The 24,267-nt window shown below is 53.6% G+C and overlaps 2 protein-coding genes across 4 annotated transcripts in view; both read right to left on the reverse strand.

Annotated features, from left to right (window-relative positions):
- Positions 1–11,420, reverse strand: part of PRKCB (protein kinase C beta) — a 75,228-nt gene extending 63,808 nt beyond the window's left edge. For both annotated transcript variants that reach the window (XR_006170397.1, XM_042827812.1), the window contains exons 1-2: positions 11,251–11,420; positions 10,995–11,026 (exon numbers count right to left, since the gene is read on the reverse strand). Coding sequence is in view for 1 of the 2 variants with exons in the window: in XM_042827812.1 (XP_042683746.1) it covers positions 10,995–11,026; positions 11,251–11,420 (202 nt within the window). In the remaining variant the exon portion in view is untranslated. The remainder of the gene's footprint in view (positions 1–10,994; positions 11,027–11,250) is intronic.
- An 11,309-nt stretch (positions 11,421–22,729) lies between these two features.
- Positions 22,730–24,267, reverse strand: part of AQP8 (aquaporin 8) — a 4,911-nt gene continuing 3,373 nt past the window's right edge. Inside the window, exons 5-6 of one of the 2 annotated variants that reach the window (XM_042828309.1) lie at positions 23,322–23,456; positions 22,730–23,109 (exon numbers count right to left, since the gene is read on the reverse strand). In XM_042828309.1, coding sequence (XP_042684243.1) covers positions 23,067–23,109; positions 23,322–23,456 — 178 coding nt within the window. In that variant the 3' untranslated portion in view covers positions 22,730–23,066. The remainder of the gene's footprint in view (positions 23,110–23,321; positions 23,457–24,267) is intronic. The other variant, XM_042828310.1, reaches the window with a different exon arrangement.

Below are 24,267 nucleotides of genomic sequence, written 5' to 3' on the forward strand. Positions count from 1 at the left end.
TGCCTCAGCACAGATGTACACATGACCTCTGCTGCCCTGCAGGACCACATCCCTACTCCAGAAGCTTCATGAACCATTTGGGATAAAAGCAACAGCATGATCCAGCACTCCTGGAAGGTTCCCTGAGTCCTGTGCTAAACAGGCGGGCAGTAGCAGCTGGGCAAGAGCATGGGCCATCCCAATAGCCAGGTCATGGACCCGAGAGTGACTGCCTCATGGCACTGCTCCATGGGTACAGCCCCACAGCATGCTCACTCACTGTCACTCCTAAAGGCAAAAGCTTTAGCGCCCCATACAAGTCAGCAGTGAGCTGACAGCTATTATTTTAGGAGTCTCCATCTGGACCCATTGCAGCATCTTGCAGCTCTAATTTAGGGCACAGAAGGACGCAGGAATGGCTGCGCCTCCATCCCAGCCCCATGGAGCACGGCGAGGCTGCGGCATACACGTGGCTGAGGGAGGGTGGAAAGCAATGACAGCACGTGTCTCCTGAGTGCCCTTGGGGAATTCGCTGCTTTACAGGTGGTGGGAAATGCATTTCGTGCAAAGAAAGGCGCACCTCGGGGAGATGCCTTCAGTCACTGCAGTGGGAGAAAGTGCCTCATGCTGTAAGGCCATGCAGCATGCACAGTTGCATCTCAGAGGTACGCAGCACAAGAGAAAAGCATAGGATGTGGGACTCCTGCCCCATGAGAACAGCTGGACCAGGAGCTCCAAGCACACTGTACCCAACAGCCTAGAGCAGTTTTACCCCCATACGAGAGTACGGCTGCATCCCATGCCCACAGCACTTCTCCTGGCACAAGGAGGAATGCAGAACTCCCCTGTGCCTCGCACCCCTTTTCTTCCCCCTTGGGAAATTACCAGCCCAACCATGTTATTTTGAACCTCTCTAAGCACTGACAGAACACTGCTTGCTCACATGATTTTCCTCTGGCATTTTCAAGAAGTACTCTTGTTTCACTCTGACATGGTGGAAGGGAAATTGCAGCTGAGCGGTGAGGAGGGAGGAACTTGCAACAGAGCTTCTGGGGTGATGGGTGCAAGAGTGGGACAGGCATTGAGCCCCCACCAGCCCTGGGAACTGCTCTGTGGGTGGGCAGCAGCACCTCTCCCTCCCCCTTTGGGAATAGGAAGCACTTTCCAACCCCTCTAGCTGGGCCCAGGGAAAGGGGAAGATTTGGAGTTACAGAATTGTGAACTTATGGGGGATTACCGAGAGGAACCCTGCAACCCAGAGGACACCACAGAGCTGACAAAATACTAGAGTTGGCACAGAAGGGGTGGGCAGGAACTGACCAGGTCCTGACTGCTCTGCAGCAAGAGACAGAGGCAGGGACATCATGCAGGTTTGTGCCACCCTCAGCCAGGAACACGGTACCAGCATATGGTTACATAGCTCCTTTTTCTGGCTCTACACAGAAGCATCTAATGGCAATTCATAAGCAACTGCTGGATTCAGTATTCCTTTACAAGAATCACAGCCTTATAATTTCTGCAATTAGAAAGGGAGTTCTTCTTCAGTGATCTAAAATAGAAGTTTTTGTCACAAATTACTGGCTTTCACTCCCCTCATACCTGAGCTTAAACTGAAACTTAAATGGAAATTTACAGGAGAAGCAGAAAGTGAGTCAGTCTGCCCTTCGCAATAGTCATTTATTTTCATCCTCCTGGACTCAGATAATAGTAACAGCAGAGATAATCGCCTTCTTCAGAATTCCCTGCGAGATGGGGAGTGGGCTCTGCACGTGCTGTGCAACAGTGCTGCCCCAGGACCCAGCAGGAAGGGCACTGCTGTGCTGCTCACACCAGGCCCTTCCAGCAGGCATTGCTCACACTGCTGTTACTCCACATCTCCTACCCACTCAGCAAGGAGGCTGAGGCAGAACCCAAAGGTCCCCTCCTGGAGCCATCAGCTCACGGCCACGAGCTCCTCTCTTTGTGCTGTCAGCGCTCCACGAGCAGATGGCACAGCAGGAACAGGCTCACAGAGTGCATCTCAAGGTGCTTTGCTGTCACCCAGCAGCAGAGTTGATTCAGAACTACACTGCAAAGCCCCCCCTGTCCTGATACATGCCTGCAAACGTTCGGGTCAATAGGGGACTGCTGGTAGGGAAAGAAATGCTTTTAGGTATATAATAAGAGAGAATTTAATTCTGTTCCAAGGTTGGGAGAAGCAAGCCATTTATCATGCAGCTTCTGATGACAGCACTTGTCCACAGCCTGGATGAGAGCTCTTCCCTTACAGCAGAGAGAGAACGGCAAAACAAAGGAATTCAGACTGAATTGTTGAGCACTGAGATGCATATTCCAATAGTTTCAGGGAAGGAAGAAATTTGAACTGCAGAGTTCGAAGTTACTTTAGCAAAGATTCTCTGTAAGGGTTTGGTACTCAAAAATGCAAATCTCCATCATGGTTTCCTAAGCAAATGAGCTATTGTTACGTTTTTTTTCCAGTCCAGCAGCATCCTCCTCTGAAGATCTAATAGCAACCCTACTGAGTAGCTGCTAATTACAGCCTCTCCTCCCGCCAAAAGCTCAGTCCCAGAGCCTCCAAATGACCCAAGGAGAGAGATTTCATCCATACCAGAGGGCACCAGGTCAACGGTTCTGCCATAACCTCTACCACAGCCACACAGCTGCCCACGCTGCGCCCGCTGCAGGCTGCTGTCCTGGCACACACCGCTGTCCTCAGCCACAAAGCATGAGGACAGGCTCAAGGACAACTCTCCCACCAGCATCCTGCTTCTGCAGGCTCTGTACTGCTGCACCTGGCTCTGCTTCCACCATGCAGCCGTCTGTAAAATGGAATGCCCCTGCATCAGGAGGGGATGGCATCAAGGAGGTCACACAGTGACAGGAAGGGACACAGTGCTGGGATCTGGGCAGCTCGAAGGATGGCTGCTGGGCCAAGAGCCCCAGCAGAAGCACTGCGCTCGGCTCCTCGCTGCCATGAAGGTCACTTTGTCTCATCCGGGAGAGCCGCACGCTGCTGCCACAGCCCTACAAGCCTCATTTCCAGGAGCCTTTGGCCCTGAGGCACTTCTCCATCAAAAACAGATGAAGAAGATACATTTGAAAGTTAATGGGCTGAGCTATTGGAGCTGACCCTTAGTTGCACAATCACACAGGTGAGCTCGGCTGTGTGGCTGCTGCCCTGGGCAGGTGGGGGTGCAGGGGGCTCTGCTCCAGCCTCCAGCTCTCCTTGCACAAAGACAGCTCCCATCCCTACAACTGAGCTGGACCTTAGCACTCCCTGCTGCAACACCAGCTGCTGCACAGAGAACTCTGAGCTCCAACCTGCCCCCAATCTGCTGTTCCACCAGGCTCATCAGGCACTGCCTGAGCAGAGCAGCCAATCTCTCCTCTGAGGGCACGCTCTTAGACAAGGAGCTGAAAGGTAGCAAGGAAGCACTAACCCTGCAGCAAAGCTAACCTCCATTACAATGAGGCAGAGGTTGCATCACAGCACAGATGGCTTCAAGAGCTCGTACCAGCTATAAACCACAGCTCAAAGGGTTCTTTCAAGCCATGCATGAACATCCCATCGGGAGAGGTGACAGCATACCAACAGCACTGACAGCACTGGAGCTGCGGGCATGCAGCGCATGGCACTGCGTCACCTCCCACAGCTGGGCAGGGATACAGACACATCCAGGGCTCAGCCCCCCGCTTCACCTCCTGGACCATCCCCCTCTGCTCGGCTGCCCCAAGGCAGCATTGAGTTACAGAGCATTTCCAAGTATTCTTGAACTAAGCAAAAGCATTTAGCGTAAGAAATGCAAAGGATGAATAAAACCTAAAAACAAATTACTCAGCCTCTTTGGGGAGGCACAATATTAACCATCTTGACAAGTCCCATCATTTTGCTTACGAGGCAATGCTGGAGGTCCCAGCCAAGCAGCGCACTACGATGGAACGAGCTCTGAATCAGCCTCTCCCCAAACCACGGCGCCGATCAAGGCGGCAGAGCTGGAGACGCGGTAAATAATGACTTTGCACTGCGTCAGGAGCTAATCCACTCAGTGATGCAAATTTCATCCGTGGGCCACTTCCCCCTCACTCCGGCTTCTCACTGATCTTCCAGAACAGCCTTCGGATGACTCCTGCCTTCGCGGCGATGTTACTAAGTTGCGCTGAGCCATTCACCAGCGCCAGGACGACTTTCCCACCTCTTCACAGCCGCACGCTCTCATTCTTCGGCTATAATTAGAAAGCATGAAAACGCTTTGTTCATGCGCCGAGGGTGGCAGCCCGGCGATGTGCTGGCTGTGCTGGCTGCTGGTTGTTCCCTCTGAAGGTGAAGCGATTCCTGCATGGCAACGGAGGGACCGATGGGCACAGAAACCGAGGCATCACGGTGTGATGAGGACAACTGAAGCTCAAACATAATATGACTCCCAGCCATCCTGAGCAGCCAGTAGTTGCCACTGCCTAAAAGCCCATCTTGCTCAGAAGACCCTTTGCAGAACCCCCTGGTTTTGACTTTACCTTCCCAGCCACCCCCCAAAAAGTAATCCATTTTTTCCACCCGCTTGGAGAGAGAGTTTATTCCTCTGAGGAATCAGCACCTCCAGACAAAAAGGAAAGTTTGCAGGTAGACTGCATCTCTGAAAAAAAAAAATAATAATAATAAAAAAAATCCCCAAACCTACTGCAGGATTTAATGGGAGCTGCACTGCAATGCACCTGAGGGCAGTGAGGCCCAGACCTGCAGGTGCTGTGATGTGTCACTGCTGGGCTCTCCAGCAAGCACTGCCTGCACAGCCAGGGTCAGCAGAAAGCATCCTGCCTAGCACATTTAAGAAGATATATAAGCCTGGCACAAAAGCCAGACCAAATATGGAAGCAAACTGAGCTAAGGAGATGCAGCACCAATGTATCCGATGCCAAGTGCAGCAGGAAGGCTTGGGCCACACTCACTCACCCTGTGCCACAGACATTAAATTCCAGAAGCAAGAGGTTAATGGTTTACAGGTGCTCATCTCAAAGCAAGAAGACTCAGTAGAGTTCTGGAAGCACAGGAGCAATGCAGAAATCAGCCCAGACTCTCGAAAGCCCTGGGCAGGGCTGCAGCTAGGCTCCAGGTCAGCATCACCCAGACAGAGCCATGTGGTTAATGCCCACACACTGCCCATTGGCTGCAAGCATCCCAACTGTGCTGCACATGCCTGCAGATCCATGTGTGGGGCAGCTCAGCTCAAGTGTGCCCAGCGGCAAGAGAAAGCATCATGTCCTCATTAGCAGCAATTATCAGCATCAAACAGGAGAGCGGCAATTGCTGCACCCCACGCCTGCCCAACCTTGGGCAGCTTCCAGGAGAGAGGCACTCGGTAAGCAACAAGAGGAGCTAACTGCCTTCCAGGAACCACTTCCCAGGAAGAGGAGCACCAAATTGCAGCTGAAGTGGCTGCAGGAACGGCCCCGAGGCAGTGTGCACTGCAGACCCACGTGCAGCCAGCAGCCACCCACCCCACAGCACCCCCACACCGAGAGGCTGAGCACGGGGAGCTGCAGGAAGACAGCTGCCACTGCTCTGCACACACGTTTCCCTCGGAGGGAAGCGGGATCAGCTGTCGGAAGCAATGGGGAGAGCAGAGTCACTGCACTGACCCCATCCACACCATTCATGCTTCCTCTTGCAGCAACAAACAGCCATGTAATCCTCAGAAGGAAAAAGACAGCTGCTGGTGAGTTGGTGGTTTAATTGCACAGAATTCAGGTGGCCAACCCAGAACACATTGAGCTTATTTTACTTTCCGATGGAGAGCAAGGTTGAGAAATGCTTGCAGACCAGAAAGTCCAGCAGCACTAACTCAGAGCAGCCACAGTTCCTGGAGCCCCCAAAGCAGCTGCACATCACCTCCATGAATTGCTCAGCAGCATGCAGCCCTGGGGCCTCCTTCCTTCCCGTGCCCCCACTTCTCTTCCCCAGGGCTCTGTGGATGAGATGATGACACAGTGTGAGCTGAACAAGGCGCTGCTCATTTTGTTTCCTGTGGCACCACTTGGAACAGATCTGCCCTGCCCTCACCTCCCTCCTGCTGCAGGCAGCATGCCGAAGGCCATCAAACAGCAGTGAAGGATTTTGGCACTGGCAACACAGTGACAGCAGAACACGGCAATGGGAGCCCAAGGCTGCACGCACCAGGACAGCGGTATGCAGAGCCCTGCTGCCGTGGGTGCATTCGTTGCCCTTGTCACTGTTTGTTCCCAGCACTCTGCCTTCCATTGCAGCTCTTGAAGAAAACAAGGAATGCGCTGCCCAGAAAGCCCACGGCCACTCCTCTCCTGCAGGGAGCTCATTACTCACCTTTTCTAAATGGTTCTTATTGATGGACTTTTAGAATAATGATTCACGGAACCACGCTGGAGGAATTAATTGCGCAGCACCACACACCCCCTCTGCTCTGTGCTGCCCTTCAGCCCGCACCATGCAGCGATGGGAGCAGCCCACAGCTGGGCTCCAGTAGGTCCAGAGCCCCGCTGATGGCGATGCACAGGGCTAATCCCCTGCACAGCTACTTTCTGCACATAAAACACACCCAAACACTCCTCCTGGATGAAATCCCATCCCTTCCCTACCCTCACAAGCATCCCTCCTTGTTGCCACGCACGTTTGAGGCAGAACAGAAGACAGTACTCCAACATTTCCCTTCTGATTGTGCACTTCTAAATTACGTGTTGCAGGCAATTCTACCCCGAACTAAATAACGGGCACAGTCAGAAGTTTATTTCTTAGTCATGGTGCTCACGCAACTTCTTTGCTGATGAATCCAAAGGGGGGCTGGACAGCACCGATGAGTGTATCCAGCTTGATATTTTGGTCTACTCAAATGTCTTCAGAGGAGCAAGAGCCCTGCTTGCTGGCTGGGAGGGCAGCAGCCCTGACAAAGGGCTGGTGGGACTCCTCAAGCTTGAGCTTTACCCCTGCACTCACAGAACCCACACTGAACTTGAAGAGGAGGGATGTAAGTGGAGCTGTACTTCCTGCCTTATGCCAAAAATTCAACATACATGGTCTTGTTCTGCTTTGCGGCCCCGGCGATTTCCTCTCAGGGGTCCATCTGCAGAGATGGATGCCCAGCAAAAACCTGCAGCTCGCTCCCCAGGAGGTGTCCCCAGGACAGGGACCCACGCACGGCCACATGCTCAGCACCACCTCCAGGCACCAGCACCCCACGAGCCCATGAGGCTGGAACAATTCACAGGATTGCGTGCAAACAAGCCAGCAGGCACACGGCAGAGCTGATGCCATCTGCTGCGGGTCTCCTGAGGGACTGCCCAGGCACTGAATTCCCCCGGGAGACTCAATTGCTTGAGCAGCACCATCACAGAGACTCAAATCCTTCATCGGAGCCCTGGGACCAACAGCTCTGCTTGCTGCAAACCTACGGAGCATGGAACCATGGGGCTGGCTCAGAGCCCCCTGCATGGCCCCAGTCAGCAGAGACACCCCAGGAAGGAAGCTGACCACTTTGTCATCAAACTTTTAAGATCACTGTAGGATGACGGTTACCTTGGGAGATAAAGAAAAATCTACCATGCTAATTGCAAAGGGGGAGGGTGGAGAGAAACCACATCCACTGAGCAACAAAAATGAACCCTTCAGCGCTGTAAGGAGACACTGACAGGGCTGAAGGTATCAGTGATCCCTGCTGAACCTGATAGCCACGGACCAGGCTCTGCAAGAGGCCTCTGCCAGCCCAGATTTCCTGCCCAAATAACTCCAAAAAGCAGCTGAGGAAGGAGGTATCCAGCACAGGAAAGAGCAGGATTAGGGAAACCAGCTCCATTCAGGCTGTAACGCTCATCTTAGAAGGAGCTCTGGTCACACAGCTCGAGTGTGAAGGCACACACACCTCCTGTTTTCCCTGCCAGCTCAGTTCAATGCAGCCCTGCAGCAGCATCGACCACCTGACACAGCATGGGGGTTCGGCCCCACTTCCCTCCCACCCCCCCACCCAACCCATTGCCCGCAGCCACAGAGCACTCCCTGCATCACAGACCACACTGCCACGGGCTGAAAATTGTACTACCACCAAGAGACACACGGAAACCCTCCAAAATTATGTTTCCAATTTCTGCTGCATTATATAATTAGCACCATTTGTGTCGCAAAAGTAATTGCAGTAACATTTTTAATTAGTCTATTTGAACACTAACATTTCTCCACTGTGCATAATATGTTGACACGAAATTACTGGGTTTGAGGCAACTCTGAATGATTGGAGTTTGTTTTGCTTTTGTTTCTCCCTTGCTACACGCAGTCAATAGCAGCGCACCGCCGATGAGATGAAGCCAGCCCTGAGCTACGCTGGGTTTCACTGCAGTGGGTTTCACTTCCGTCTGGAGGGCAGCGAGGTGTGGGAGGAAGGGGGGTTGTGACAGCTGAGAAATACATGAGAAACACTCCGGGAGGAGGTGAGCCCTGCCTGACACCCTCAGCCACTCAGGCTTTGTAGCGAGTGTAGTTCCAGGAGAGCAACAAGTGAGAGCATTGGTGTCGGAGGGCTGGGAGAAGAAGCTGTGGAAGAAGGATGTGCACATGGGACCAAGTCTGGAAAGATTAAATTTGAAGGATATGTTTGCTTACTGTGTCAATTCTAGGGGAAGGAAGCGAACAATGCACCCAGAAAACTCACTACAGGAGATCCAAGCACTCACTACTGAATGGTGCCCTTTCCCCCCCCCCCCCCCCTTCTCCTCTTAAGGAACGAAGATCCTTCTTTCCAAGATTTTTCCTATTTTGTACACATGAAAGCAGTCTAACAGATGCAGGTTATTTTTGCTTGTAACTGAGAATCACATTACACGACTCCTCACCTCCCCATGAGCACCGCTTCCCAGGCTCTGGGTCAGGCACAGCCCAGCAGCACAGCATTAACTGCAGCTGAGCAGACCCTCCTGGCAGCACAGGTGCCCTCCTAATACCTCCAGCACACCCAGCACCCCGACCTACAGAGCCTGAGAGCTGCTGGCCAACAGGAAAAAGGTGCCCCAAGGATGCTGAACAGGAATTTTAACAGAAAAGGAAATGCTAACAGAGGTAGCGGCTCCCAGGAGAAGGAGACCTAGAGCTCCATTCTTGATAGCTTCCAGAAGTGTTCCCTTCAGATGTATGCAAGGATAAGAAGGAGATTGTATACAAGGATAAGGAGATTAGCAAGCAGTTAGGTGGCATTTGCAGTATCCATTAGTACTTCAAGCTACAATGAGTCAGTTTCTGCAAACTTCCTGCCAAAAGTCACAAGTAATGAGCTAATTAACAATCTAATTATTGCAAATGCCCTAGAAAGAAATCAGGGCACAGGTGAAAACCTACTTAAGCATGGCAATAAGAAACAGCTTAGAAACAAGACAGGCATGTGCCTTAGCTATGTTTCCAGCCATCCCTGCTAACAGTCGGGCAATTATTAAAGTTGAATTAAAGCTGTTCTCATGTCTGTCATACCAGAATAACCTGGAAAGCAGTTTCTATGACAGAAGGACGTTACAGACCAGTCACACACTTTTGGCAGCATCACCGAGCACAGCACTGCAGTGGGAATCCTATGGTGTGATCACAACCCTGCAGCCTCCAGGAGGGCACAGGAGCTCTGTTCTGCCCCACAGCCGAACACGGACAGTTGGTGGCCGACAGCTGTGCATCAGCACCTCTGAGGCTGCCCTTATGGGTCCCATTTACTGCCCTTACACTAGAAAGAGATTTGATATCAAAAACCTTAAGAGTTAAGCCTCAAAGCAAGCGCACAATGACAGGTTTCAGAAACAGTTCTCAACAGCTGAAAGATGCTTGAAAAGGTTCAAATGATCTGACATTGAATACTACAGGAAGAACGGAGCAAACGACCATGAATTACACAGGAGAAAAGAACAAGCCCTGCCCCCCCTCCTCAGATGAGCCCCCTGCCCCTCAGCCTTCTTTAGGGCACAGCAGATTTCAGAGCTGCTGTGTTTGTACAAATATGCCAACCAGCACACTGCACACAACATAAGGAAAGGCAGAATTGAGGGCTAAGTAAGACTAGGAAGACCCACAGAAGTATAAGATGCACAGAACTCCTTCACATAGCACTGCTTCATTGCCTGTGTGTGGAACCTCAGGTAGAGGGGAGCCCTGTCCTGAGGAGCAGCAGCAGGACAGGTTGCAGCATTCCTCTGCCCCAAGTGCCAACATTTGGGAGTCTGAGACAGACAGCAGCCTTGGTGGGTTGCCCAGGTCACCCAGGAGCATGAGGCACAAGCAAGGTGTGCCAAAATGAGCTGTTCCTGTGCTACTGAGTTAAACAGCGGTTTTATTCCTTATCTTGGCATTCAGTCTCCTGCCAAGACAGAGCTTTACCCAAATCCTCACTAGAGCAAGTGCCAACAATTACAAGGCTGAGTTGTGAGTCCAGGGCTGTAACCCCACACAGGTGGGACCTGCATCCCCTCCTCCACTCCTTTGCTGGGGATCTCGCAGCCTCACAACAAGAGCCAGACAAAGGAGGGTTACCACAGCTCGGTGTGCAAGGGCAGCCCAGACAGCCCCTCCTGACCCCCAGCACTATCAGAACCAACTCCACCTGTAGTAACCCAGCAGCTCTCACGGCACATTTTGCTGTAACGCCTCATTTTTCCCCAGCAACACAACAGAGCCATTGAAGTTCCTCAGCCCGCACAGCCATGGCCACGCGCTGCTGGGCCAGCCGCCCGCCTGCCATTATCAAACCTCTACACATTAAATGTATTAAAAAACATCAAACTCTGCCTTTTTTTTTTTTTTGTTTAAGGGGCATGGGGGGGGGGGGGGGGGGGGGGGGGAGTTGTGAGAGGCAGGGAGGAAGGGAGTGCCTATGCAGCCTTCTGCTCATTTTGGGGTGCCAAAACCCTCCCCACGAGCGACCCTAACGCACCGACCGCCTGCTCCAGATGGGGGTATGAAATGACGAAGCTGCTTCTCAGCCCTCTCCCTGCCCCTGTGCCCCGCGGCCCCGATGCGCGACACTCACCTTGACACTGGAAGCCCTGCTTGCCGAAACCCCTGCGGGGAGGGAGAGAGAGAGAGAGAGAGAGAGAGATTGAAAGGCTGAGCACCGGCACCGGGAGGTAGAGGGGACGGGGGCAGGGTGAGGGGACCAGGAGGGGGGAAAGCGGGGTCCGGATGTGGCTGAGGGGGGTTCAGGCTGCAGATGCGGATCAGGGTGGGGATTTGACGGGAATCAGGAGGGGGGATGGGGTGGGGGAAGGTACGGAGCGGACGCTCACCAGATGAAGTCGGTGCAGTGGCTGCAGAAGGTGGGCTGCTTGAAGAAGCGCGCCGTGAACTTGTGGTTCTTCACCTCGTGCACGTTCTTCTGCCGCAGGGCTCCCTTGCGGGCGAAGCGCACCGGACCCTCCTCTCCCTCGGGGCCCGGCGCCGCCGGCGGCTCGGCCATACTGCGCTGCGGGCGCCGGGCTGGGCTGGGCTCGGCTCCACCCGGCTCGGCTCAGCTGCGGGGCTCGACGGCGCTCAGCACCTCTGGCTGCAGCTGTGGCGGGAGGCAGCGACACACACCCGGCGATGCCCCGCCCCCTCATCTACATATCACCTCAGCCCCGCCCTTCATCTGCATAATAAGCCCCGCCCTCTAACAACAGACCCCGCCTCCCACTCGCCCCTCTCGACTCAAGCCCCGCCCCCAAGCCCCCGCTTTGCATGCTGATAACATCGGTGTCGATGCGCGAGTGGGCGTGGCCCAACGGGACTCCGCCCATGCGTTGATTTGCATACAGCACCTGCATCCCGGACCGCGGCCCCGCTCCCAGGGGCGCATCCTCGGCCCGTGCCGTGCTGCGGGCAGGGACGGGGTGAGCGTGAGTCACTGGGCTGTGGCACGCAATAACAGCAGAGCCAGTAACTAGGGTATATAAGAATCCACAGGGAAATCCTGGCTTCAGGTCACTCGCAGGGGGCACCTATGCTGGGTGATGAATGCTTGCTGCAGAGCTGGCAGGAATACTGCTGTTCCCAAACTCAAAAGCTTTACAGCACGAAAGCCAAGATCGTTTGTTCTGCCCTGATTTCCTGCACAATGTGAGCCAACAGCAGCCCGGGAAGGGGGGATGCAAAGCTCAGGAGTGCACCTAGGATGATTTCAGGACTTATAGTACAAACAATAGCACTTCAAAAAATTACGGTGCTATTACAACTCCAACAATAGCCTCATTTTCACATCTCACCGAAGCCTCCAGGTCAACTCCCATCCCACACCAACCACCTCCTCACCCCCTGCCCGTGGCACTACAGAGAGCTCCCCACCCCCCTGCCCCCAACAGAGTTACCCCTTCAGCTCTCCTCGTGCCAGCCCCATGCACTGAGCCTGCTTTGGGAGCATTAAATCATAATGGAAGGCAGCTTTACCAAAACATAACAACTATGACTGTGACTGCCCCTGCCCTGCCTTGTCTCAGCCCTCCTGCCCACACGCTCTTGCTCCAAAGAATGCCCCCAGAGCTTCATGGAATTTGGTGCCCAAGAGGGCACCAGAAATAGACCCAGAGCTGCTATTATGCAGCTGTTTAAAAAGCTCCATTATAATCATAAACGCAGAGCTGACCTGTCCTGCTGGTAGTGTCTTTCCATAAGCAGACAGCTTGTTACTAACACCCAGCACCCTGCGATCTTAATGCTAAGGAGGGGAGACAAATTGCAGGTGTCGCTCTCCATGCAGAGCTTTTGTCCCAAGGAGGTGCAGAGACGTTCTGGCTGCTGGCTGGAGGCGGTGCAGCTGCGGGGCCCCTGATTGAGGCCCGGGCCCATTCATGGAGCTTTGCACATGGAAATCTTCACAACAGAAATAGCTTTTTATGCATGCAAAGGAATGGGAGGAATAAGAAAAATAATAACAGGTCATTTTGATGCTTTTCCTGTGTACTCTTGTAAAGGAAACTGGTGTATAATCCTAAGTGCATGCTGCACTTAGCATGTAGCCATGCCAAGCTAAATTCTGCTCTTTTTAACTGTGCTTTGCTATTTCTTCTTTGTTGTTCTTTTAATGCACGTACCCATTTTCCAAACACAGCCCTCATAGCAGTTGTATATGAAACCCAGCAGCAGCAGGAACCACGGAGATGTCTTTAATTTCCCCATACAATCACTGATAATCATGTCAGTATTCACATTCAAGCTTTCCTCCTTCTGCCGAGCCTCAAAACAAAAGCCAGGTATGGTTTCTGCTTTCAGGAGGCTGCTTTCTTTTTTCTCGTTTTCCCTTACTTTACCGTTTTCATTATTTAACACACTGAGATTCATGTTATATTAAAGATGGGACTTCCAAAGTCATGGTGATTTCCACAGGAGCTGGGTTCTCAGATCCCCCACACACCAAGAACACGTCGGGCTGAGCATCCACGCAGCTCCTTCATGAGAAAATTATCCTATTTATTAACGCAAGTAAAGCCCTCAGAGGTGCAAGGAGAGGATGAGCACATGAACAGAACTGAACCAACCCTCTCACAGTAGTGCAATGCATGGAGCAGAGGCAAACACAGCAGAGTTCATTCCCATTCCCATAAACCTGCAGTTTTATGGAATCTTCCAGACAGAGCAGAGCCAGCAGTGTAGCCCTACACCTCCCTGAGCTGGAGCTCAGTGCTCCCCAAAGGATCTTGCACACGGGAGGCAGACAAGGTTCCGACCAACCCCTATGGCATGGGGACACTGTGCCAGCTGTGCCCAGATCAGCTCCCTCTAAGTAAATCCAATGAGGCTGACAGCAGATTTTCTCATTTTCTCAGTGCATGTTTCTTAGGAACCTAAATCCCCCACAGGAAGCAGGTGGAGGAAGAGTGGAGCTCTAATGAGATATAAAGGTGCCTCAGCAGCCCCTGTGTGCTGTGCGGATGCCGTCTCGCCCTGCGCCGTGCCAGGAAACCCAACACAGGGATGGGCTCCAGTTGCCTGTGACCCTGAGGATGGCTCCTGCTGGCCCCAGCTATGGGGGCACTTAAGCAGAGTTTTAAAGTCTCTCGCCTCAGATTGTCCATGCAGATACCTCCACACAGTGTTCTTCTTTAGGACATCATCAGCCTTTGGAAGTGCCTCCCATTACTCTCAGTCACAGAGCTGCAGGTGGGTTCTGACCTGGTACCTATGGCCATGTGCCTGCAGCAGTGCTGTGGAGTTTGTGCTGCCCCTGCCAAGTATCCCTGTCCTGCCCCAGTGACACAGGGGGTGAATGGGGGGCTTCCCAGTGCCCAGAGCTCTGTCAGATGCTCTGGGGTTTCCCTTTCTGCTCTCACCATTTTTGCATGTTTCACATCTTGAGGACAAAGAGCAGAGAGAGAAGTGACATTCAAGAGGGGAGAGCCCAGCTTGCACATCCACTGTGGGGAGAGCATCTTCAGCAGAAGCACAAAGCCAAGCAGCCCCAGTGCCAGGACAGGGGCATTATGTAAACCCTGCAGGATCACCAGCAATGGGAGAGCTGTGCAGCCACAGACACTGCTCCAGTTCCAGACCCCAGCAGCAGTCACCTCACATTCACATCCAGCTCTCATTGAGGCAGGGCAGGAGCAGGAATTGCTGCCTCCTTGGGACCTGCAGGAAAAGCTGTTGGGGCTGCTGAGATGCTTCTGAAGGAAGGGGCTTCAAAGGCTTCTCCCCCACCACAGCACATTCTCAGCTGCTTGTGCCTCATTTCCAGGCTCTCCCACCAGCCTGTGTTGTTCTGCTGGGACTCACAGCACCCACAAGCATACGGGGCAGAGGGATAGGAGCTGCTGGGCTGCTTGGTGAGCTGCTTCTGAGCTTGGTGTGGATGTGCAACATTCCTCCCATCACCGCTCACGGCACAGCACATTGCAGATAAATAAATGCAGTGAGGAAAGCCTGCAAATCTCTGTCTTTCTTTGGGTCTCCAATTTGGGCAAGGGGCAGGGACAGCAAAGCTGCAGTGGGAGTGCTCCAGACCTCCACGCATGGGAAGTGTCATTCCCGCTGGGACCGTGTGGTTCAGAGCATCACAACCACAGTTGGGCGGTTTAAATATTTCATATTCCTCTCTGCTGGGTTTTCAGGAAGAACAAATTAATTCTGTTTCATATACCCAAAAGTGGCTCACATCAAACCGCCTTCCTGCACCGTTGCTTAAACAAAGTTAGTGGTAAAATCCTTTGGGTTTTGCTGCCTGTTTCCAAATCCATTTGATCAATAACTGGCTTTCATATCCTCTGACTGTAAGAGGGCCAGCAGACATCGCTCCTTGCCGTTGATTCAAACCGCGGGGATTTTCCACCTCCTTGGGAGAGGGGTGAGCACACAAGTGAGCCTGTGTTGCACGGGAGCGCTCCTGCTTCCCAGTGTGCCAGGGAGAACGGGGCAGACACGCAGCCCCAGCACACTGCTGCCTTTGGAGCTGCTCACTGCCGTTGCCCTGCAACACGAGCTTCTCCCCAGCCCGCCTCCTGGTTCCGTGTGCGTGGTTCATCGCCTTGCTCAGAAGAATTGTCTGATCGTGAGTTATTCTCCCAGCCCTGCCAGGAGCCCAATTTAAATAACAATGAGGCTCGGTTACAGGCGGCAGGTCTGATCCCAGCGCACGCTGACTTCTTCATTAAGCTTTGCCTCGCGAGGGCTTTCCCTGCAGCCGAGCCATTGACTGCGAGCATCGCTCACAGCCGCCGTGCCGGTGGCACCCTGAGCCAGCAGAGCCCGCAGTATCACGGTGCCATGCTGCAGGGTTTGGTGCCAGCCTGGGGAAAAGCCTTAAACCCTGATGGAAACCCTGAGACGTTCCTGTCGTGGCCTTGGCCTTGGCCCATCCCCTATTTTCCACCAGAAATTACTGCAGCATAAAGGTGAGGGCACAGAGGAGAGCAGGACCAGGCACACCCTGTTCTGCTGTCCCGTCCTGTGCTGGAGAGTGATCTCTGATCTAGAGGCCATGATGGCACAGCTGCACGCACAGAGCTTCCAATGCAGCAACATGCAGAACTAGCACTGGGCTGCTGACCCCACAGCTCAGATGCCACCAACACCATTTACACCCACTGTTGGTGGGAGCTGGGCAGGAACGCTTTGCTCTCCGTTGGGGGACCTGATAGCAATCCCCAGGCCATGGATGTAAAATCAAACAAAAGCTGTGGAGGAAAAGCAATAAAAAGTTTGTGAAAACAGAACAACCTACCTGTTGGTGAATTTCCAGAAATATTTGAAATGGTTCAGCAATAAATAAATAAATAAACCAAAACAACAACAACAACAACAAAAAAAACCCACACAGAAAGAACTGCTGCTTTCCTAATTTAGAAATCAGAAGAATTTTTGAATGGAAAACATTTGCATGGGGTTTTTACTGCTCTCAAACTAAATGACTGACTCGATTTGGACAGGAGCACAGTGCTTATCTGGCTGCTTTCAAGTCCCATTTGCCCCAGGCAGCACTCCGGGCAGGCACTAAGCACGCCAAGCTCCTGACTTTGGTTTCTGCCCCCCTGTGTTTTGTGGCTACCATCAACCATGCACTCATTGCACCCAGACTATGTGACAATGACTCCCAGCCCCACGGCTCCTGGTGACAGCCCAGAGCTGCACACTTTCTCCCTTCATCTTCCCAACCCCTCCTGTAGATCCATGTGCTCCCACACACCAGGCCCCAAGCACAGCCCAGGAGATCCCCTCCCTGGCAGGGGAAGGGCCATCCTACCACGATTTCCCCTGATCTATTTGAGGTGGAATCTCCTCCTCTGAATGCTGGGCTGTCAGCGGGTATCTGAACATAATTAAATCCTGCTGCTTCTTCAGATGTCCTTGGAAGTCGTATGCCTGACCTATTTCTGATGCATCTCTGTAGCTGTCCTCCAAGCCTCCCCAGCCACGCAGCAAACGAGCTCTGCCTTTGCCAGGGCACTGCCCCTGTTTAACGTTCTCTGTGGTTTAATGACCAAACAGTAAAAGCTATTGACACAGGCTGTGATTAATACACCCGGTGGGAAAAGCAAAAGGCAGCGCTGCATGGTGGGCAGGAATGATGGCCAGGCAGGGCTGCACAGAGCTGGTCCCCGCCTGTCTGCCTCTGCCTAGGTTGGTGTCAACACGCATCCCTGCACCCCGCGCATCCCTTCATCTCATACAACCCTGCGCTCCGCACATCCCTGTACTCCACGCATCCCTACACCTTGCACATCTCTGCAACTGTCAGCCTCTGCACCAGATGGGTGGGAGGCACAGAGGGGTGCAGGGCAGGGTCCCATGATGGTGCTTCACCCCTCTGTGTGCCCAGATAGGAGAGGGGCCCTGCGCTCGTTACATAAATAGGCTTTTGCTGTGCTCATCAATGTCATGAAACCCCACCCCGATTACTGATATCACTGTTCCCATGGCAACAGAAGCGCTGCAAAAAAAGGAAGAATGGAGATGAAGAAAGGCACAGGGAGGGGGAAGGGACAGCAGTGCCTAGAGGGCCCATACCAACCTAGGATGGTCCCTGGGGTTGGGGTGGGCTGGTGGGATGCTCAGCCCACCACAGCCCCCATGGGGACCTTAGCACTATCCCACTTCCTTTAGTCCCCACATGACTTGATCCATCTCAAATACTCAGAAACCCAACATCATCTATTCCATCCCCTCTGCCTGTCTGTGGCTACATTCTGAGACATATTATACATGTCCAGGGTAGCTGAAAAAGGTTTTTTTTCCCCTCAAGCCTGAGTCCCTAAATCCTCACGTGATCCCAGGACCTGGGAATAACATCAAGAGACAGACAGCAAAGCAGCCAGAGCTGGGTCCTTTCAGCCATTAATTCCTGGGATAACTGCAGGACACAGACAAAAGCAGCCAGCAGAACCCCGCCAGAGTGAAAGAAGGTCTTGCAGCTCAGCATCCCCTACCCAGCCTTCCCACATCCTCTTTTTGAAGAGCCTCAGTGGGGCTGGGAGCCCAGTATGGGCACTGCTGTCTGTGCCCCGCTCCATTGCCATCCGCCCAGGGCTGTCCTGTGCCGTCATTCATGCCGTGGTTGTACAGAGGAGGAAGAAGCCATGCCGGAACCAAGGTGCCAATTACTCTTTCATTAACAGCCGATGTATTTCTCTATCAGCCCTCTGCTTCTCTGTACAATGTTGATCATTTTGATGGAGCATTTGTTTTAATTTCCTAAATGAGGAAGCAATCTTGTAAATATTGTGCGGTAATTAAAATGGCTATTTATTGTGCAGCATTCTGCCTGCTGCCAGCACACACTCCGATTAGCATTCCCCTCCAACCGAGCCTCTGCTCCCACCCGTCCTCAGCTTGAGGGGAGCCCCACACAGAGACCTGCAGGCAAGCACCACCGTGTCCATCCATCTGTCCATCCACCCATCCATCCTTCTGTCCATCTGGCTGCTTGCTGCTGAGACACAGCCAGAAGTTTCATGCCCTCCGAAGTCCAACCTGGCAGCAGCAAACAGCAACCCTTGTTTCTGCAAACCCATTCCTCAGGTTGAAGGTCGACAGTGGGATTGTCCGCTATGGGGACAAACTAGGAATGTGGTTTAGAAGAAAGGGATGCAGTGATTTCTGTCATCCCATGCCACCCGCCCTATGGCCACCACTGCCACGGCCTGGGATGGAGTGCATGGTCACACAGACAGCTCTGCAGCCCAAGCCTATGGCTACACAAAGCTTAGAGAATTGCCAAGTTTTCTCTGAGATGGTTCAAAATCCTCCTCCTGGGTCTCCATGGTGACCAGAAGCAAGGGCTGGCTCTGTGTGCTGGGGGGCTGTAGCTGTGCCCCAGGGAGCTCTGGGGACCAGGGATGGGCAGGGGGTACCAGGGCTTTGGGACCTCTAGTACTGGGGTCGTGCTTGTGCAGGCTGAGGAGTTATGTGCCTGAACCTCATCACATCTGCATAAGTGCAAATTAGTAGCTAAGGCTTCGCCTGATGTGGTTTCTGTTTACAGAGAGGAAATAATAAACAATCACAATAAAAAGAGCTGAAAGAAAAAAAAAAAAAAGAAAAGTAATATTACTTGAAAATAAAACTCTATCTGAACCCTTTTTAAAAACCCTGCAAAATAAAAATCTTCCCGGCTCGGGCAATGCTGAGTAGAGAAACACCTCGGGGTCAGGGAGTGGGGCTGGAGGCACCACGCAGGCAGGAAGAGGGGCTCCGGGGAGTTGGGCCCACAGTGCTGCACTCATGCGGAGGAGACCCCAGCCCCCGTTCCCCCAGGAGGCTGCTACCAGCTGCTCCCCAGGGAGCCCGAGTGGGCTGCGATGACAGAAAGTGAAAAGAAATTAAAGATCAATAGAATGAGAAGAAAAAGCAGAAGTGGGGGTGGGAAGCAGAGCGGTAGCCACCCCCCCAGCCCCGCTTCCTTCCATCTAGGACCTCTCATGCCCTCACACGGGGTCCCAGGGCAAAGATCCTAGAGCTCTGCTGGGGATGCCACTGCTGCTCCAAGCAGATACCACCTCAGCCCCCTCCCAGCACCCCACACCCAGTTGTGGGCCCCCGCAGTGCTCTGTGCACAATGCTGAAGCTCGTTAGGGCTCTTTGCATACATGCTAATCAGCAGGGAGCCTGCTCTGGCATTTGTGCCTTGGTCCCCAGCTGCAGACCAAATAGAACAGCAAAGGAGCACATTCCCTGGCCTCAGGCACCAAATGGGTACAGCAACAAAGGGCACCAGCCCAGCCCTGCCCTGCTCAGACCTGCGGTGAGAGCTCTCCCAATGCACACTGCAGACTCCCACTCCCTTTCCCATTGCCTCTCTCCCCATCTCCTACATACAGATACCAGCTCACGTACAGTGCCAGCCCCACATGTCGTCACCCACCTCCACCATCCCGTGTCCCCGTGCTGGTGCCCACACAACCACCACCATCCTCACCCCCAGCACGGCCTGGCCCGGCAGTCAGCATCCATGGGTGCTCCCCAGCTCCCAGGAGCTGAGTGCTTTCAGGGATGTGCCAGCTGAGTGCCAGCAGCCACAGCTCCTGGCAGCACTCTACCTACTGCAGCGGTGCAGGACACAGAGGTGAGCACAGTCCTGCTGCTCCTGCAGCCTCATTCAGCAGCACAGAACATTCTTCTACAGAAATCTGCACATCCTGAGCAGGGCAGGAGGGTACTCACTCCTGTACCATAGCACTCAACCACAGGACAAACAGCAAGCACAGCACTCCTCTGCTGTGGGGCTGCTCATTAAAGCCCTCCACCCTCCTTAGCAGATGCAGCTGTGTTTGCTGCAAGGTGGGAAGCCCTGTCCCAGGTGGACATAACAACCAAACCGACCTGGTTGGTCCTGACTCAAGGACAAAGGACAGCTGCCCCGATCCCACTGCCAGCCTCTATCCCTGCTGCTCAGCCTCGCTGCCATGTGTTGCTTTGCACTGCCATGTATTGCTTTGCTCTGCCATGTGTTGCATTCGCACTGGGATCCCCTGCTCTGCTGCCCAGCTCCCCTATTTCACCATCCCCATCCTTGCAGCTGTTGTGGTGCCGAGAGGTCTGAGAGGCAAGGAGGCACTGAGCCACATTAGCTGGCTCATTAATTCACACATCTGTGTGGAGCAGATCAGCGCTGCAGTGCGGTGCCAAATCCCAGCAGCTGTGCCCTGTGCAGACACCAGCCACCAAAAAAGTGTCATCAGCACAGGCAGAAAACACGGCTGCCAGCAGCTCCACACCGCTGCTGGGAAACTATTTGGTCCGAAAATGCAGAGTGCTTACACCTGCCCCAGGACAGAGCAGCTCCTAGTGTTAGGATTGCAGAGAGGAAAAGGCCAGTGCAAAAAAGTGAAAACTTGTGCTTAACGGGAGAGCAGCAGTGCTGGGGAGCGGTGTGGGGACAGCCTGGGGACACCCTCCTGATGGGCACCAGGAGCTTTGCAGCCAGCATGCAGGGCTCTGGCTGTGCTGCAGATCCACGCACCGTTAAACGCAGTGCAGACCCATGGCCAGGCCTGATGTGGAATTAACTGAATGGGAATGAGATGTATTTTCTGTCCTTAAAGCACATTAAGTGCTTGGAAGTTAATTGGTATTTAATTAGCATAAATTAAGCTCTTTAATAATAGTTGGGGAAAAACAACATGTATTACGGATGCTTTATTAAAAGTCACCCTGACAAATCAAAAATGAGTGCGCCGAACGCATCAACAGCAAAAAGGGGAAGGACATGAGGATGTCCACAGGTGCACTATGGAGCAGGGGTGCAGCACAGCTCCCGCGCAGCAGCAGCTGCAGCTATAACTGTGCTTCCTGCGGATGCCACGGGCCGTGTTTCCTCCCTAAAGAGGAAGGTGGTCGCTTGGTTACCCCGGCGGCCGCAGGCGCGCTTCGGCTGAGCTCTGCCCCGAGCAGCGCAGACGGCTCCCTGTGCCCACGGTGCCACCCAGCCGCAGCCCCACAGCCCGGGGAGTCCTCTCGGTTGCCTTCGCTCCCTGTTTGCTCCGGCATTTTTTGCAGCGTTGCCATGACGACGATCCCGGTGACATCTGCGCGCTGTTTGTCTCGTAGCGGGTTGCAGCACTTTCCTTCCCGAGCACGCAGCCCCCTCGCCCAGCTCACCTGGTCCGGGGCCGTTCCGGTGGGACCTTTCCTCCCTCCAGCCTCACTCTTTTCGCAATAAAAAGCACGGCTCTGTGTACAAGCGTGTGCGCATGTGTGGGTCATTTCCTTGACTGAAAATAGCGAGTGAGCTGAAAATAGTGAGATGCACTGGAAAGGATTCTGCCAGACCCATGGGGACGGCGGGGAGCTGGAAGGAGCTCCTTCCCTGTGCCAGGTGCTGCGGGGACATTTCTGCCCAACCCCATTGGTTTTCCTCCTCTGGTGCTGTGTCCCAGCCCATCCCATGCGGTTTCCCCCATGATCCCCACAGAAATGCTCCTGTCTGTCCCCATTCCAAGTGTGGCACTGCATCCCCAGGACGACCCCTTTGCCTGGGCACCTCATAGCAGTGCTTGTAGGAGAACAGCATCAGACGCTGATTGGAACCACAGCCACTTCTGCTACACCCCCCCCCCCAGACAACGCTGCCTTCCTCAGATGTGCTCAGAAACCTCCAGCCGTGTTTAAAAGTTTGCAAAATTCAGAACAACCAAAAGCTCTCCTGGGAGGGACTGCAGAACGGCTGTGTGCTGGTGTCATTGCTGCGCAGAGCCTGCCAAGATGTGGGAGGGGTCACTGCCAGCACCTCCATCCCGAGAGGCCAGGGTGATTTAGGGATGGGGATAGATCCCCAGTGTGCAGATGTTGGCACTGGCTGCTCCCATGCCAGCTGTTATCTCAGAAATCATGTATTTCTGCCAGCAGCCAGTTTGGGCTTCCCTCCCATTCCCATTTCCCTTTTTGTTCAGCATGCCGAGAAGCCTCCAAAAACTGCATCCGGGCTCCTAGCATGCAGCTGCAGGGGCAGTTCTGTTGGCACAGACTGCAAAATAATGTGGACATTGCAGAATCTTTAGCCAGTGTCCGTCCATGTGCACCACAGCCACACACAGCACAGCTACACACAGCACAGCCACACGCAGCACAGCCACATGGAGTGCAGCACAGCCACATGCAGCTCAGTCAGGTTCCCTGCACAGCAAAGAGTCCCAGGTGCATGCAGGGGAAAACTGAATGCTGCACAGTCTATGGGGGGACAGCAGAAATGCAGGACAACATACTGCATGAGTGGGCAGAGGGTGTTGCTGCCCCCAGCATGTTTGGAGCTGGGAAGCTCCCAGCGTTTGCACACTCCTTAAATAATAGTCATAAACAATATAGGAATCAATTGGTGCCAGCACTGGGGGGCACATGTTGCTTTACTCAGCTTTGTGCCAATCGTATGGAGGTAACAGCGGCTGCTCTGCTGAGCAACCAGTAGCTCTCACAGCCCCCAGGGGAGCAGAGGGGCCCAAGAGCAGCCTAGCAGCAGTGGTACAGAGCTGCCAGCCACAGCCACATGCTGCACCTGTAGCATGGAGCTGTGCAGTCTCACAGATGCCAGGCACAGCCCCGCAGGACAGACGTGATGCACAGCCGGGGAACGGCAGTGCCATCCCAGAGTGTCTCAGCAGTGTGCTCAGCAGGAGGTGCCAGGGTTGTGTTGTGTTGTTGTGCAGCCTTACTTCAGGAACAGGCGGATCTCCCGGCCACCAATCACAAACCTTGCAGGAGGGAAAAGAAATTCAGGGTCAGCATCTGCACTGTTGTGGCGTGCATAGGGAACACAGAGTGCGGTAGCTCAGCACCAGCCCCATGGGGAGATGCAGATGAAGCCAGCGGACATGCCAGGCTTGGAAGCAGCAGAGGGGCAGGGGCTCTGCTGCAGGACGGGATGGCGAGCAAGAGAGGGCAGCCTTGCTGCAGCACCACGTACCTCATCAGTATGCTGCAGATCAGGCAGCCGATCACAGGCCCGACCCAGTACACCCAGTGGTAGAGCCAGTAGTTGGCTATCACAGCTGGCCCAAAGGCTCGAGCAGGGTTCATGCAGGGTCCGGATACGGAACCCCTGAAAAAGGAACAAATGACATGAGCTGTTCCTCAGAGTGTGGAGCAGTTCCCATGTCCTGCGTCCATTTGCAGGGATGCCGGCATGGTGTGGAAGCTGCTGAGCCCATTTTGGGGCTCACCCAGTGCTCAGCTTTTAACCAGAGAATGCTCTGTGCTGTGCGCAGGTAGCAGAACAGTGCAGGAGAGACAACAGCATTCACAGCTTAAAAAAACTGCAACAGATAAATATTTGCACATGAGGTTTGAGCGATGTTGAAATAAGAGTTCTGAATCCCGCTAGAGGGGGCACTGCCTTAACCAAACAATTCATTAACGTTCAGAATTACGTGTGCTGGTTATCTAGGTGCAGTGCCAAAGGGCTCAGGCTGCTCACCCTTAGAGCCAGCCCGCAGCCGAGCCCGGAAGCGATTCCAGCAGCTGTGAAAATACACATTGAGGAGCTGCCCTTGTTTGCTCAGGGCTTCCTACTGTCAATACTGCCGGGGTGGCTGCTTACTTTTGTCAGCCTGTATCAGGTAACTGCAGAGGCTGGTGCGGCATGAGATGTCCATGTGCTGAACTCAAGTCTCCGGCCTCCCTGACACATTTCTGGGGTGTGCCCAGCAATTCGCATCTACCAGTGCCAGTAGACCGAGTGTCTGATCTGCCAGCATCCATGGACATGCTCAGAACCCATCAGTTGTCCTGCCCATAAGGCTCTGAGTAGGGCTGCAAGGGGGAATATCCCATCCTATCCCATCTCATCCCATTCTACCGCAAACTATCCCATCCCATCCCATCCCATCCCATCCCATCCCATCCCATCCCAT

This window comes from Centrocercus urophasianus, unplaced genomic scaffold (genome assembly GCF_019232065.1).
Source record: "Centrocercus urophasianus isolate 14NV4802_14NV808 unplaced genomic scaffold, USGS_Curo_1.0 seq_29, whole genome shotgun sequence".
NCBI classification, from domain to species: domain Eukaryota; kingdom Metazoa; phylum Chordata; class Aves; order Galliformes; family Phasianidae; genus Centrocercus; species Centrocercus urophasianus.